The sequence below is a fragment of the Trichomycterus rosablanca genome, chromosome 20 (genome assembly GCF_030014385.1).
Source record: "Trichomycterus rosablanca isolate fTriRos1 chromosome 20, fTriRos1.hap1, whole genome shotgun sequence".
In the NCBI taxonomy this organism is placed as follows: domain Eukaryota; kingdom Metazoa; phylum Chordata; class Actinopteri; order Siluriformes; family Trichomycteridae; genus Trichomycterus; species Trichomycterus rosablanca.
In genome coordinates this window covers 1,170,008-1,186,154 of record NC_086007.1, presented here as the reverse complement: position 1 = coordinate 1,186,154, position 16,147 = coordinate 1,170,008, and the positions used below count along the sequence as shown (strand labels likewise).

Below are 16,147 nucleotides of genomic sequence, written 5' to 3'. Positions count from 1 at the left end.
GTCCTTATGGGCCTTTGTGTACAGACCTTGATATTTAGATATTTAGAAGGGTGTAATTTGATAAATCTGATTTCTGTTGAATGAATGTTCATCTATAAACCAGTACACATCCAACCTTTATTTAAACACAAACCAAACAATGAGCAACAGTTCTTTACATCTCTTAGAGAAATAAATATAAAATACTGCAATAAAAAACAAGATAAATATTTAAAAAACTACAAACACAACACTTATTACAACACATACACAAGCAGCAGCACTACATACATATAAATATATAAAATAAATAAAACTAATAGAACAGGTCCTGCCACTGGACCTACATTCAAAATTCATCTGGTTTTAGGGGAAATTAGGGGAAAGGACATTGGGGGGTCACAACCTGTGTCTTGCATTTGTGTACTGTACTACATTTGCAGTCCAAAGTTCACATACTCTTGTATGACTCTTGGTTATAACAGTTTCCGTGTTTATTTGGTAGTGTCCAATGTTGGCTGCTCCTTTCTGATCTAAAATAGAAAGCAAAAGTACCGTACATGGAACAGTGATCTCTCGCCAAGGTCAGGAAGATTTCCCGAGAGGAAATCTGTCCAAATCTGTCAGATGTAATCCAAAAGCCACCAGCAACCAGAAAGATCTGTTATGAACATGAGTGAAACTGTCCACAGTTAAGCGAGCTTTACATCTGACCATGAGCTTAACAGACTACAGTACAACAAATAATCCTCTCTTTAAAGCTTGACTGAAGTTCCCAAACACATTAAAAAGCAAAAGCAGGAGATTCTTACACTCTACTTTGCTTTATTGATAATAAAACTTGCTGTGTGTATATTTTTGGCCCAAAATAACATAAAAACATAATCAAAAATCATTTTAGGGGGGACAAAGAGGTGCATTGCAGTCAAACACAGCAGCAATAGAACATGTATGTAAACTTTTGACCTCCGCTATATAATCACGCGATTTACAGCTTCTGTAACGGTCTGTTTAAGCCCAGCTGACTATAAAAAGAGTTAAAAACCATTATTGTCACCCTAAAGCTTTGATCTGTCAGAATACTGATCAGAAAGCTAACAGCTAATAGCCTGGAGCTAATAAGCCAAGAGAAGCTTTTAGCTGTCAGATTAGCATTGTGCTAACTGTACAAATCACCTCACACTCAGGGATCCCAAACATACATGTTCATAGTTTTATATCTATATAATCTGTTCCACAGTACTCAGGTGAAAAGATTAAACCAGGGGTTGTACTGCGGGAGTTTTAAAGGTGTCATTTAAATGATTAAATTATTTTTTTTAATGAATCAGCAGAACGTGGTACTGAATTAAAATGCATTATTATGCTAAACTGGTAGCTACAAGCTCCTATTACAAAAGTAGACACTAAAGATGTTGCGGCTTACAAATGTGACCAAACACAATGTGCGATTGAGGGTTAGGGGCCTTGCTGAGGGCCCAAAAGTGCCAAGTGAAGTGTTGGGGCTTGAACAAGTGACCCTCCGAGCACCGGTCCAGTACCCTGACAGCTTAAAGTGGGTCAGTACTTATGTATATTTTACTCTTAGGTATACTTGGACTGTTTACAAGCTGTCTGTACTATTTTTTGCCCTCTCCATATCTAGTTCTGGGCGACCGTATATAAAGTGCATTACCCAGGGGGCACTAGGTGATGCTTCCCTGTTTCTGTTTCTTTTCCCCCCACCTCAAGCACTATTTGATACAGACTTATCCATGCTAATAATCCTTCTTCTGGAAAACCAGGACTGAGCATCACACGTGTGGTCATTTTGTTCACGGTGACACTGAGTGATGCTGCAGTGTGACTCAGGCCTCCTTTTAAAATAAAAATAAATCTTAGTATTATGAAATTGTAATGTCAGCACAATGCACAGCACACACCTCACGCCGCTGGATGAGCAGCCAAACTCAATGTGAAGTGATGAATGAAGCTTATAGAGGGTGGAACCACTAGAGGCTAACATTTGTCCATAAGTCCTGGCTCACAGTCCACACTTCATCAGGTAGATGTATATGGTCTTCATAAAGTGCTTCCAGGTCGTGACCATAGATGACAGCCAGTGTGGTTGAGGAGGACTCTTAATGCTTCTGACACACTCCAGTATGTCACTCTAGAAAACAGAACGACAGCTATTCAATAACATAAGTACACAAAAAAGCATATGTTAAAACATATTTTTTTATTTTCTATCGAGAATATGTGGACAGTATCGAAAAGTCAAGAAATCCCAACTAATTTAGTTGAACTCCACCAATTCTGCCAAAAAAATTGTCAAGGTTCTGACCAGAATTGTTCAAGAAGCTTGTTGATGGCTATTAAAATCTGACAGATGATTGGCTGCTGTATGTATATTTTTGACCAGTGGATTGTCAGGTTTTTAGAAAATCCACAAACTTATGAAGGAACTTTCAGAAGGTTTCTGAAGGTTATTTGGGGGATGCAATACGTCCACCACTTCATCAGTCATAGAAAGAGAACAGCTGAAGTCCCAACTACTAAAATACTAACAAACACTACAGGTGTATGTAAACTTTTGACCTCATATACAGAAAGTTCCTCTTACCCATCCTCCTCTTCTCCTGAGCCAGGGGACCAGGATCTTCCTCGTGAACTCCCCCAGGCTCTCCTCTATAGTGTGCACTACACCAGGACGGTCCTGTTTCACACAGTCCACGGCCAGACCTCCCGCCACTGCAAAGACGGCCGCCACCTTCCCCCAGGTGATCCCTGTCAAACACAAGCAAGAACGTCCCAAAGGTTCCGCACCTGTTCATCACACACACTCGCCACAGAGCATTCTTTTAAGAACAACTGCCTGGTACGTCTATTCATTCATCGTTTTATAAGCTACACATACGATATACAGATAAACTTTGTGTGTATACAATTACTGACTGCAAGACAAAGACCCTAATAGTCCGGACAATGTTTGGGCAGTGGATCCTTTTCAGAACGGACACCAATATAGTAATGACATGCCACTAAGAGTGCTATTATGAATATAGCAGGCGCAGCAGTGTTGTTGGGATGGCCTGTTTAAACATAGTGGCCTCTTTATTAGGAATTGATTAGGAACACATGCCCTGTTAGAACTGGCCAAAGGTGGACAATTAAGAAGTGGACATTTCCTGATTTCAGGATGCTGTGGGCTTGATATTTTTGGTCACCTGAGCGCATGGCAATAAAGTTCTGATAGCTTGATAGTCCAGACACCCCAAATTCTTCTAGCCTGTTGTGGCAGAGGGTTGGTTTACATCTGTAAAAAAGTACAATGTGAACATTCCAAATTTATGTGGACACATGAGCTTTGCATGTCCAATTTTTAAAACCGCAGGCATTGAGCTGAAGGTGGCTCCCTCTGTGGAGCTTTTGCTTTTCTGGAAAGACTCATCACAAGATTTTAAAATGTGCCTGTGGGAATCTGTGCCCAGTCAGTCAAAGAACATCTGTAATGGTCAAGTACTGTTGACAACGTTGGACGAGAAGGCCTGGGTTTCACCACACTGACATGACACGCCTGCTTCTTACTGTTTACGAGAGATCGGACCAATTTATTAACAATTTTGGACCCTCCTGTAAGATCTCTAACGTGCAGAGTAAAAAACATGACGTACCTAATGAAAGAATGTCCGTCGCCACAAAGAGAAAAGCATTAGACACCACGCCCTCTGCTGCCAACGAGATACTCAGCTGCTTGGCCACATTCCGATAGACATGTGGCCGCATGTTCTCCAGCTCATCACCTGATAAATAAAAAATGTAAAAATTATTTTTTTAATTAAAAACTGCTTTACGCTGCTATGAGCTTAAAGGCTGCAGTGCAAGAAAGAAGCTTCTACTACATAACCACTTCCCTTAAAGCTCGACAGAAGCTGGATGTTGACTATTTGAATGAGGAAAAACCTGGATCAGATTTCTAAACCAACAGTAATGACTGTAGTGTTGTGCAAAAGTTTGGACGCCCCCCGATTAATTGTACGTTACCGTTTGGGTACTGGGGAAGTGAAAGCCCACTGTTGGGCCTCTTTACCCTCTCTTGCTTGCACTGTACTCAGTGTGATTTATAATGTAAAGGATTTGTATGACCCATCACCTTTTTAGGCCAGCGGTAGCTCAGCAATAAGGGTACTGGACTAGTACCCTATGCCACTAGTGGGGCCCTTGAGCAAGGCCCTTAATCCTCAGTTGCTAGTCTCTTTGGATAAAAGCATCTGCTAAATGATGGAAATGGATTTAAAGACCTTTTTGGCAGCATTGCGTTGCTGCAAGTTACTTGTGAAAGTGGAAAAATTGTATAATCACAAGTATAAAGTTAATACACATTTAAATACCGCAGGAAAATGTAAAAAAAAAAAAACTTATTAAGATCATTAATTAAATAAATAAACTCATTTACAACATCAGTGCAATAACATTCTGTTTCTCTCCACTGACTCAGTAAGACTATAATAACCTTCAACCAAAAGTTTACACACTGCACCTTTAATGAAGCTCAAACTTCCACCTTTTTTTAACAAATATTCAGTGATATATTTTATTTCTCACCTAATTTAAGGAGCACAAGTGATGCCTCCCCAACACACCCTCGTGTTACAGGCAGGAAAGGTTCGACTTTACCCCAGCTCAGTCCTTCCCGAGTTATTCTGGAGTACATGAAGTTCCTGCACAGCAGTTTAGCCTGGAACACCAGCTCATTTTCATCCAGCACCTCCATCTTACTTCACAGATATAAAAACCAAACGTGTCTGTGGTTCAGCTCTCAGAGCTCATCTTCAGCTCCTCGGTCAAACACAAACGCGCCTCGTTAAAAATGCGCAAAACTTCATGTAGTGCCGCATTGAGGATCTTCTCTGAGCTCTAGGTTCAGTCAAAACTATCTTTAAACGTTAATACAGGTCTGTAAGAACTAATTAACATCGTGCTGATTAATGAGACTACAAACACACCTCACTGCCAGCACGTCTTATCGAGGTGTTCCTCAGAAACGCCAGTCGGAAAAAAAAAGTGCGCAGGTAAGGCTCTCCTTTGATGGAAGCCCAGAAACTGCTTTAGGGTTTGTTTGGTATCTTCTTAGAGATGTGAGGAGGAAACGAGCTGTCGGATCAGTCAGTTAGTGAAGGATTATTGTCGCCACTGATTACCAGTCACTTATTCTGAATGAACTGAACCCTGGAGCGCACGGTGCCGGTACTGGTGCTAAAATCCCGAACGGTTCAGCGCATTTCCTTGCTGGTCTTGAACCTCGAACCTTGTGATGCAAGCCCACATCCACGTACGTAATGCAGGCCAATGGAAACGCAGCTCTGTTCTTAAAAGGTTCTCTAGTTTGGAGAAACTGGCACCAGCTTTGACACCATGTTGGTAGTGCCTCCCAGTTGGGTTCCTGAGGCTTACATAACACATTAATTGGTTTGGGGTTTTTTTTAAGCTTAAGCACATAATCCAATCTCAGGTGTTAAGACTATAAATACTTGCTGTAGGTATCATGCCAAAAATAATCAAATAATGGGATTAATGAATAAATTAATGACACCATATATAAAGCTCTCATCGTTTTTTTCTTTTAGTTTGAACTTCAGGGGCACCTATTAACCTGGGTTCGATCCTCAGCCGGTTTCTTCTGGGTACTGGGCATTTGCCCACACCTTTCAAAACCATGTCAGTAGGTGGACTGGCTGCCCCTAGTTGTGAATGAATGAGTATGCGAGTCAGCAGGGAACACTGCAAGTCACTACTTAGTCACTTGCACCAAGAAGCAGCCAATCCACCTTCTGCCTGCTTCTAAAACCGTCAAAACCATCACGCACAAATTTACAGCAGCCAATCTATCTTTTGAATGCTTGAGAGAACATTCCAAACTTCTCACTAACAATGACTGAGGTTCAGTGTTGCAGTGGGTCAAGGACCTACTACTGCATGCCAAACTACTGCATGCCAATTGGAAATAAACCCCGGACAGAACACTACGAACCATCGCAGGGCATTAAAACACTCTGGAAGCATCTGATGGAACTGGGTTGCTGGAGCTGTGCAGCACCAGTACTGTGATGTTCATGTCTGGACACAACTCATCCCTGAGAGCGGAGGAGGCTTCGGACGTCAGCAGGATCAGAGGAAGTTCATTCATGCTCTGCTGCACAGGATTAAGTCTAAAATTATCGTCAACAGGTTTGTTTTTAACCTGCACTGGCAAACGACACATTTAATACCCGTTTAGAACAGACAGGGCAGCACCAACATGGTCCTGACTTTTGGTTAGTGTCTGTGGGGAGTTTTGCATGTTCTTCCCATATCTGAATAGCTTCACTTATAGTACTCGGGTTGCCTCTTGTTGCAAAAACACACATAAAAGTGACACAGCTGCACCATGTTGCCCTTTAAGCATGGGTGAGTGTGTGTCAGCATGTGTTGGATAGGGTCCAGGGTGTGTTACCTAGTGTTACCTGGCCCACCGCAACCCTGACCAGGATACAGCGATTACTGAAGAAAAATTACTAAATTAATGAATCAAGGGGGAAAAAACACAGTAAGTTAATCAAGCTGGGTTGTGAGAATTTGTCATGTTCTCCCTAAGTCAATGTGGATACCTTATCAGAAGCAGGCAGTAAGTGGATTGGCTTCTCCTCGACCTTGATCAGAATGAAGCTGTTACTAGAAAGAAGTGAATCAAAAGGAAGAACTACAAACTGAAGAACTGAGCAGCCGCGCAGAACTACATCTCCCAACAATAACGATGAAGTCGCGCATGCGCGGTCTTCCTCTACCAGCCCGTCTGAGCCGCGCATGCGTGCTTTTTCCGCACTGTTATTTTTTTGTCCTCCATCAGATCGACCAGCAGCGATGATCCGATAATCGATGATCACGGTTTATTCACGCAAACACGCCGCACTGTGTGTTGGTTTTTATACAAATGGAGCTGAATGACACCTGATCGTCTTCATTAGTGTGTTTGGATTCGGATGTAAAGAGACCGGAGGCCGAAAACAGGGCTGACTGGGAGCACTGGGAGTACTGGGATCACTGGGATCCTTGCTGCTGCTGCTGTTTATATCTAACAATCAGTTGAGGCACCAGGAAAAGAACAGCATCCGATTACCCCTGCACAGCTTGTAGTTTTGGGTGACAAAGGGGGCTGAGGGAACATCATGGCCCACCTTCGTGCCATCCACAACCAGGTAACCTGCACATCCCCAACGACATGGGCTGTGTCCCAAATGCACTGTATTGTTCCAGCATTGGACATCCTATGCAATGTGGGTGTCACTCTCTCTATGCATTCATTGTACACTCCATGGTCAAATGTATGTGGACACTTGATTATTAGCTTATAGGAGAACATGCCATTCCAGAACCATTCACGTTCAAACATTCATTGGGGAGTCTTTTTAAGATGTCAGTGCTGTCATTAGTGAAATCATGCACTTGGAATTGGATTTTGGAAAAGGCCTGGCTCGCAAACATCGACATTCCAGTTCATCCCAAAGGTGTTTGTTGGGGTGGCGGTCAGGCATCAGATGTGGGAGACTAGTGGGTTATTTTCAATAGTTGGTCGGTGTGCCTAAAACATCCAAACCTAATCATTAGAAGGGTGTCCACATACTTTTGGTCATGTAGTGTACAGATAGGGTACAGAAACTATTTGGCAAACCCAGTGTGGTGCACTGAGATGATGGATCAAGTGTTCGTTATACACATTGTTCACAATGGTGCAGAGTAAAAACCCTCGTTTATAGACCAAACAGTTTAATTATATGTGCATTAGGGTCCAAAATCTATAAATGATGGCTCATATTGGTAGGAAATACAGGAGGAAGGGCCTGGGTTCAATTCCCCAGTAGGGCAGCCAGGGTTCCTTCTGTGTGGGTTTCCTCCGGGTGCTCCTGTTTCCTCCGACAAGTCCGAAGACAAGCAGTCAGGTCAATTAGAGCTACTAGAAATTGTCCTAAGTGTGTGTGAGCTGTGTTGGATTGGTGACCTGTCCAGGGTGTTTCCTGTCCACTGTGACCCTGACCAGGATATAATGGTGGTAAAACAGACAGTGAATGAATCAGTGCTACTAAATTTGTACGTTTTTTTTTTTTTTTTTTTGGGGGGGGGGTTAATGTTTTGGCTAATACGTCTCTGACGGCCTCTCGCTCTCCGCGTCTCACCAGAATGCCCGCCTGGACCCCGAGGAGTACTTCACCAAACAGGAGCGCATCGGTAAGGGCTCGTTCGGCGAGGTCTACAAAGGCATCAACAACCGCACCAAAGAGGTGGTGGCCATCAAGATCATCGACCTGGAGGAGGCCGAGGACGAGATCGAGGACATCCAGCAGGAGATCACCGTGCTCAGCCAGTGCGACAGTCCCTTCGTCACCAAGTACTACGGCTCGTACCTGAAGGTGGGTCTTGTAGCTGCCTCATATGGAGCGTTCGGACGTCCCATTTAAAAACAAACTCTATTAACGTAGAGTGACCTCAGTGTAAAGCTAGAAAACAGCCATTCTGTGGGAATTTGTGCCCATTTAGTCAAAAAGAGGATGTGTATTGATGGGACACTGATGTTGGTCAAGAAAGTCTTATCTGGTGTCCCAATACTTTTGTCCGTATAGTGTTTTTAGGAAACGTCCTAGATGGTGGAACACACAGAGTCACTTGAGGTCACTTGTAAGGGACGTGTGTCAGCAGTTCTGGGATTTTAATGATTTCAGCATCTGTTCCACAAATCTCCGGGTCAAAAATATACGGACAGCAGCTTTGATGATTAATTCGGGTGTGTAAAAGCTGTGTAGGATCATTTCCTTTGTGCCACGGCCTCTTCATTCCTCAGTCATGATTAAGATCGATGATTCTGGTCACAGAAGTATCCGGACAGCTTACACTGAGCTTGTTGGATACTCCATTCCAAAAGCATGGGCATTAATATGGTGGCACCCTTCCCCTTTACTCTTGGGAAGGCTTCCCACAACATTTCAGAGTGTGTCTGTTGGAATTTATGCCTATTCTGTCAAATAATCCGGGTTTGAGCGACGATTCGAGTATGTTCAGAGGAGAGATGCGCTGAGGGAGGACATGCAAGGGTCGGTGTGACCGAGAAGTATGTTCAGGATCAATGATCCGCTGTAATTCACCAAAGACAGGCGGTTTGGGGGGGGGGGGGGGGGGGGGGTATAATTAAAAAAGCAGGGGCAGATAAGGTGACTAATTATTTCAGTCTGAAATGTGAGGTTCTTTTCTGTACCAGCACCCAAGTAGTGGAACAAACTTCCCCTGTCTGTTCGTACATCTGAGTCTCTTATGCCTAGTTCACACTACACGACTGGTCGGCGCTAGATTTGCCGGCTCGGAGGCAACTCGGCGATTGAGACTCGGCTCTCGATCGCTGTGTGTGAACTACTCAACAACTCGATCCGAGCGGCTCGACTGTAGAAAAATATCTAGCATGTTAAATATCTGGATATCGGTCGGCCGACTGGCAGTGAGTGCGGTGTGAAACTACAGCCAATACGTGGTTTGGAAACCCGGGGGAGGAGATGTAAAAACGTGGGAATCAGAATACATCGGCATACACACAAGTTTTACAGTATTTGTGACCTTATATGTCCACGCCAAACCATAATACCCACACTGCATTGCAAAAAAAAAATATTTATTAACCTCCAACTCACTATAGAACAAACAATCCCTGCTGGTCGTGTTGCCCAATCCACTCGGATTCATTTATTTTTCCTACTTGATTTTACGCTGCACATCAGCGCACAAACTTTGATCGCTCGCTGCTTGTTGACGTGCATTTTTGGACGTGGCGTCATTAAGAAAATGTTTACTGTGGAGGTTCTTCTGGATAAATGCTAAAGGTAAAGGTAAATGTTCTTTTCTGGTGTGTGATTCACAGGGAACGAAACTCTGGATCATTATGGAGTATCTGGGAGGAGGTTCTGCTCTAGACCTGGTGAGTTTTAGAACCTGCGTCTTTAATAATGAGATAAACGTTTTATTAGGGTTGCTGACTTGATGTGCTCCGTTCGTCCCTCAGCTTCGGCCGGGTCCTTTAGAGGAGACGTACATCGCCACCATACTGAGGGAAATCCTGAAGGGTCTGGAGTATTTACACTCGGAGAGGAAGATTCACCGTGATATTAAAGGTAAATAATGATGACCGGTGTTAGTGACGCTTTTATCCAAAGTGACTTACAGTACTGTGAGAGTATACTGTCTAAGCAAGTGAAGGTTAAGGGCCTTGCTCGAGGGCCCAACATTGGCAACCTGGCAGTGGTGGGGCTTGAACCAGCGACATTTTTTATTTACTAGTCCAGTATACTGCGGTAATTAAAGCACTATACGGACAAAAGTATTGGGACGCCCTTTCTATTTTCATGTGTTTTAGATACAACAGATACTTACAGGTGTAATAAATCAATCATATAAAGCAAATGATATGCTTCCAACTTACAACAACAGTTTAGGGAAGGCTCCTTCTTGTTCCAGCATGAGCATGCTCTATAAAGACATAAAGAAAAGCTGCACAGAGTCCTGACCTCAGCCTCACTCAGCAGCTTTGGGATTAACTGGAACACCAACTGAGGCTTTCTTGACCAAATGCTGCTCGTCTTTTGACAGAATTGGCACAAATTCCCACAGACATACGACATGTAAAGAGCTGTATGAGGACAGCTAGTCACGAGCCTGTTAGACAAACGTGTTCCAAAACCATGTAGCTACTGTAGATAAGCTGCTTGATAATGAAGGGCGTCCACAATCTTTTGGCTGTATAGTGTAGATGTCCATGACCCAGCTGTACCCTCTGTGTGTTTGTATCATGCAGCGGCGAACGTGCTGCTGTCAGAGCAGGGCGACGTGAAGCTGGCGGATTTCGGCGTGGCGGGTCAGTTGACGGACACGCAGATTAAGAGGAACACGTTCGTGGGAACCCCGTTCTGGATGGCGCCGGAGGTCATCAAACAGTCCGCGTACGACTTCAAGGTGAGTCCGAGGCGGGTTCGGGGCCCCCTGTGGTGGGTGGTGCTAATGTTTTGGCTCATCTGTGTATTTACCTGTACGCTTCGTCATGCTTTGGATCATTTCGAGGAACCGGAGGAACCAGAGGATGAGACCTGATGTTGATCTTGTTTCTTGTCTGTGTGGGTTGCAGGCAGATATCTGGTCGCTGGGTATCACCGCCATCGAGCTGGCCAAAGGCGAGCCGCCGAACTCGGACCTGCACCCGATGCGTGTGCTCTTCCTCATCCCCAAAAACCCTCCGCCGACACTGGAGGGCTCCTATAGCAAACCCTTCAAAGAGTTTGTGGAGGCGTGTCTCAATAAAGACCCGCGGTTTGTAAGTACACGTACAGGAGACGATCGATCCTCAGTGATTTCTGTCTTCATTAAAATACTGTCGTGATTTATTATGATTAAATACTTATTCATCCATTCATTCATTCATTCATTCACTCACCCATCCATCCATCCCTTCATCCACCAATACACCATCTATGTATCTTACCGTCCATTCATCCATCCGTCCACCCACTGATCTGTCCTTCCACTAATCCATTCATTTATTAATCCATCCACCCACCAATACATTCATTCATCTATCCATCAATCGTCTGCTGTTTATCCATCCATTAATCCTTTCATAAATCCATACTACAATCCATACTGTATATCCACCAATCAATTCATCCATCCATCCACCAATCCATAGATTCATTTATCCATCATTCTGTTTATCCATTCATTCATCCATCCATCAATCCATCCATTCACCAATCCATTCATTCATTCATCCATCAATCCATCCATTCATTCATCCATCCATCAATCCATCCATTCATCAATCCATCCATTCATTCACCAATCCATTCATTAATTCATCCATCAATCCATCCATTCATTCACCAATCCATTCATCCATTCATTCATTCATTCACCAATCCATTCATTAATTCATCCATCAATCCATCCATTCATTCACCAATCCATTCATCCATTCATTCATTCATTCACCAATCCATCCATTCATTCACCAATCCATTCATCCATTCATCCATTCATTCACCAATCCATTCATTCATTCACCAATCCATTCATTCATTCATTCACCAATCCATTCATTCATTCATCCATCAATCCATTCATTTACCAATCCATTGAACCACCAAGCCATTCATGTATCTTACCATTGATCCATCTGCTTTTTATCCATTTATCTATTCATACATTCATAAATCCATACTACAATCCATCTATCTATCATCCATCAGCTGTTTATCCATCCATTAATCCATTATTCTGTCCATCCATTGCATTTACCCATTACTTCTATCCATTCACCCATCCATCCATCTTTCAATCCATCCATCCATTTATCCATCAATCCATCCATTCTGTGTAACTGTTTCTTCATTGACCCTCATGAAGGGCTGTGAGGTTTTTTTTAAACTAAATGAATCGTTTTCTTCTGTACAGAGACCCACAGCTAAAGAACTCCTCAAACACAAGTTCATTACACGCTACACCAAGAAAACCTCCTACCTGACCGAACTGATCGACCGATACCGCCGCTGGAAATCTGACGGACACGGAGAAGAGTCCAGCTCGGACGACTCGGACATGTACGCCATTTACCTGTCTAACTGTTCATCCATCAGTTCATCCACCCATCTACAAACTCGACCATCTAGTCATCTGTCCACCTGTCAACTCACTCGTCCACTATTGGCCAGTCCACCCACCTATTCAGCCATTTGTCTGTTCTTTCAGTCTGCTGTTCATCCATTCAGCCAATCCTCCACTCATTCATCCACCTACTCATCCATCCAACCGTCCACACACTCACCCATCCATCAATCTGTTCATTCATCTCTCATTGTTAATCCCTCCACACATCCATCTATTCACAAATCCATCAGTCCTCCATCTAAACACCCATCTGTTTACCTGATTTCACTCAGCGTCTCATCGCCGCTGTTTCGTGTGTACAGGGACGGAGAGGGTGATGAGAGGGACTCGTGTCCTATGTGGACGTTCCCCACGGTGCGCCCCAGCTCCATGAATAAACTACAGAAAGGATACCCCACTTCAGACTCAGAGGTAAGGGTGAAACACCTGAACTCATAATTGTGATCAAATTGCGTGTTTCCTCTCGTAACCATAAAAACCTCAGTTATTCGCATCTTTCAGTTAATGCTGTGATTGTATGTATATGTATATATATATATATATATATTAGGGCTGTCAAACGATTAAAAAATTTAATCGCAATTAATCTCAGAATTTTATATAGTTAATCGCGATTAATCGCATTAAAAAAATCTGTGTAAATGTTATAGAAAACAAGGATTTTTAAGTGAAATGTTAACATTAAAATGGTGAACACATTTTATGCTAAATGTACTTATGTTAAAAACTGCTGGGACAAGAGAAAACTGTAAGGGAGTTTTATTCACTCACATACTAGGCAGTAAATGTCAGATTGTAGGTTAAAATTTCTCCATCAGCAAACATTGTAGATCAGCGGTGCTTTAGGTGGGATAAGGCGTAGTTATTGTATCAGACTTGTCTGTGGTTGTATTGTGACGATGGTTTGATGGACGTTTCTACACGAAGTGAGTGTGTTTTGACCCTTTTGGGCTTCCATAGTTCATGGACTAACGTGCTTGACTCAGCTTTCCGGTATTTGGTACCGTAACAGAATAAGTAAAAAAAAAAAGTATTCTGCTCCCGACAACTTGTGAATATAGCGTGTATTTATTTCTTTATTAAGCAAGTACATCCCTACAACGCTCGGTTACATTATGATAACAAACCGCAAATGAAAAACGGTGGCAAGTCCGACATTAAAACGTTTGTTCTACCAGTCAAGTTTCAACATGAACTAGAATTTGCGTTAACGGCACTATTTTTTTTAATCGCGTTAAATTGAAATCGCGTTAATGCGTTATTATCGCGTTAACTTCGACAGCCCTAATATATATATACAGTATATATATATATACAGTATATATATATATATATATATATATATATATATATATATATATATATATGTGTGTGTTATTTTTTTTATATATGTTTTTTTCATACAGGCGGCGGAGACGGTGAAGAGACAGCCGAGGTCTCAGTGCCTGTCTGCTCTCGTCTCGCCCACATTCAGAGAGGTACCAGCAGCTCATTTTGATCTAATGTTGTTCTGTGTGTAAATCAGCCGGACTGGGATCATCAGTAGGAAGATTTTTTGGTGGTGGTGGTGATGTTGGAACGTACGACACGCTCACCTCACTGTAATTTTTATAACCACAGTTTAGAGCCAGCGAGAGAATTTCTGTGGTACTGAAGTGTGTGTGTGTGTGTGTGTGTGTGTGTGTGTGTTTACCTGCTCTGGTTTACAGCTGAAGGAGAAGCGGCGGGCGAGCGGCGGAGGGATCGGGGCGATAGAGGAACTAGAGAACGCCTTTAACCTGGCTGAGGAGTCGTGCCCCGGGATCTCGGACCTGCTGGTCACACACGTGATGGAGAGAGTGTGTCGGTGAGAACCATAACACACCTTCATCTACACAGAACATCCTCAATTCTGATTGGCTGGCAGGTGTGACGGAACCGCTCTGAAGTAGATCCGGTCGGTTCAATCGCGGTTCTGAATCGCTACGCCGGATGAAATGTAACCGTGTTAAGACGGATTTCAGGTTTTATTGATGAGCGGCTGGCGCGGGTTGATTGGCAGATCAACGTTTTCACCATACCTGTATCACTCTGTGTAGGTGCGCCCTGGTTGCTAAGCAACAGTGATGGTTCTTTCAGCTTCGGCAAACATCTCACTCATGAAGGATGGACGGATTGGATAGTCGAACTCGTTTGTGGTTTGGCATTAGTTAACCACTCTTCCCCCATCCTTAGGCTCCTTATTTAACCAGTCACGATGGCATCACCCTGTCCCAAATATTTTGGAATTTTAGAACGTGTTGCAGGCATCGAATGACGAATAAGCTCATGTTTACATAAATCAAAGACTCCCATCTGTTTGTGCGCTTCCGCATCGCTGCATTGTGTTTTTATTTTGCGTTCATCCTCCTGTCCCATCTTTTTTGGAACTGGGTCCGCAAGAACAAGAGAGTTTTTTAGTATTTATATTATTTAGTTACAGCCAAAGCCAGTCATAAATATAAATATAGGACTATAGGTGGAGGAAACAGTACTTCATTTCACATTAAGGTCTTCAGCTCCACCTCGTCTCTTATTTTCTCATCACGTGACACTTCGCTGGGTTTCATGTCTTGATTATTTAAGATCTATGTCCACAATAATACGATCATTAGCAGACTCCTGGGTTTTATTCATTCTTTTATTTCTCAGGTTCGCTCTCAACGGAAACGGCAACACGACCCCATCGTCACGGTGAAGCCCCCCCCGAACCCTGAGACTCCACGTGGACCATCTCATCACCTCCCCTCCACCGTCCAGATCTTTTACTGAGGAATTCTCAAATATTTTTACAGTTACATTTCTTTATAGAACCGAGAGAGTATTTAAAAGACAGACTGAGTGAGCGAGCAAGTGAGCAAGAGAGAGACCGAGTGAGTGAGAGAGAGAGAGAGAGCGAGAGAGAGCGCTCTGTGTTTACCTGTTAGATCCAAAATCCTGTTATAAACATTTATGAAAACGCTGCGTCCTGTTGTGATTTATTGTTGGTTCACATGTTCTATTCAGATGAAGTAAATACACTATATGGTCAAAAGTATTGGGTGCCTGATTATGAACCTGTTGGACGTCCCATTTCAAAAATAAACTAGTAAAATACGCCGAGCAGGTATAACATTGTGAGCACTGACAGGTGAAGTGAATAACACTGATTATCTCTGATTAGGGTTAAATTGTGATGGCTCCAAAACTGCAGCTCTTGTGGGGTGTGTCCTGGTCTGCAGTGATCAGAATCTATCATGAACAGTGGTAAACCAAGGACAGGGTCATAGATGCATGAAGGCTGGCCCGTGTGGTCCGATCCAACAGACGAGCTCCTGTAGCTCAAACTGCTGAAGACGTTAAAGCTGGTTCTGATAAAAAGGTGTCGGAATACACAGAGCAGCACAGTTACAGGGCTGTTATGACAGCATTTGTATGGCTGGGCTTTGACTGATCAGTC

General features: G+C 43.1%; 2 protein-coding genes across 2 annotated transcripts; one reads left to right on the top strand and one right to left on the bottom strand.

Moving 5' to 3' along the window:
- Positions 1–2,002: 2,002 nt before the first annotated feature.
- bokb (BCL2 family apoptosis regulator BOK b) lies at positions 2,003–4,735 on the bottom strand. The gene is made up of 4 exons (XM_063017275.1): positions 4,567–4,735; positions 3,636–3,764; positions 2,585–2,748; positions 2,003–2,131 (listed from the first exon to the last, which is right to left on the bottom strand). Exons 1-4 carry the CDS (start codon positions 4,733–4,735, stop codon positions 2,003–2,005), a joined length of 591 nt encoding a protein of 196 aa, XP_062873345.1.
- Positions 4,736–6,818: 2,083 nt separating this feature from the next.
- Positions 6,819–15,667, top strand: stk25b (serine/threonine kinase 25b). The gene is made up of 11 exons (XM_063016722.1): positions 6,819–7,196; positions 8,175–8,405; positions 9,899–9,955; positions 10,040–10,148; positions 10,829–10,986; positions 11,156–11,341; positions 12,478–12,623; positions 12,993–13,101; positions 14,097–14,168; positions 14,400–14,536; positions 15,361–15,667. The coding sequence occupies exons 1-11, from the start codon at positions 7,167–7,169 to the stop codon at positions 15,404–15,406; spliced, it is 1,281 nt and encodes a 426-aa protein (XP_062872792.1). The 5' UTR covers positions 6,819–7,166; the 3' UTR covers positions 15,407–15,667.
- The last annotated feature ends 480 nt before the right edge of the window (positions 15,668–16,147 follow it).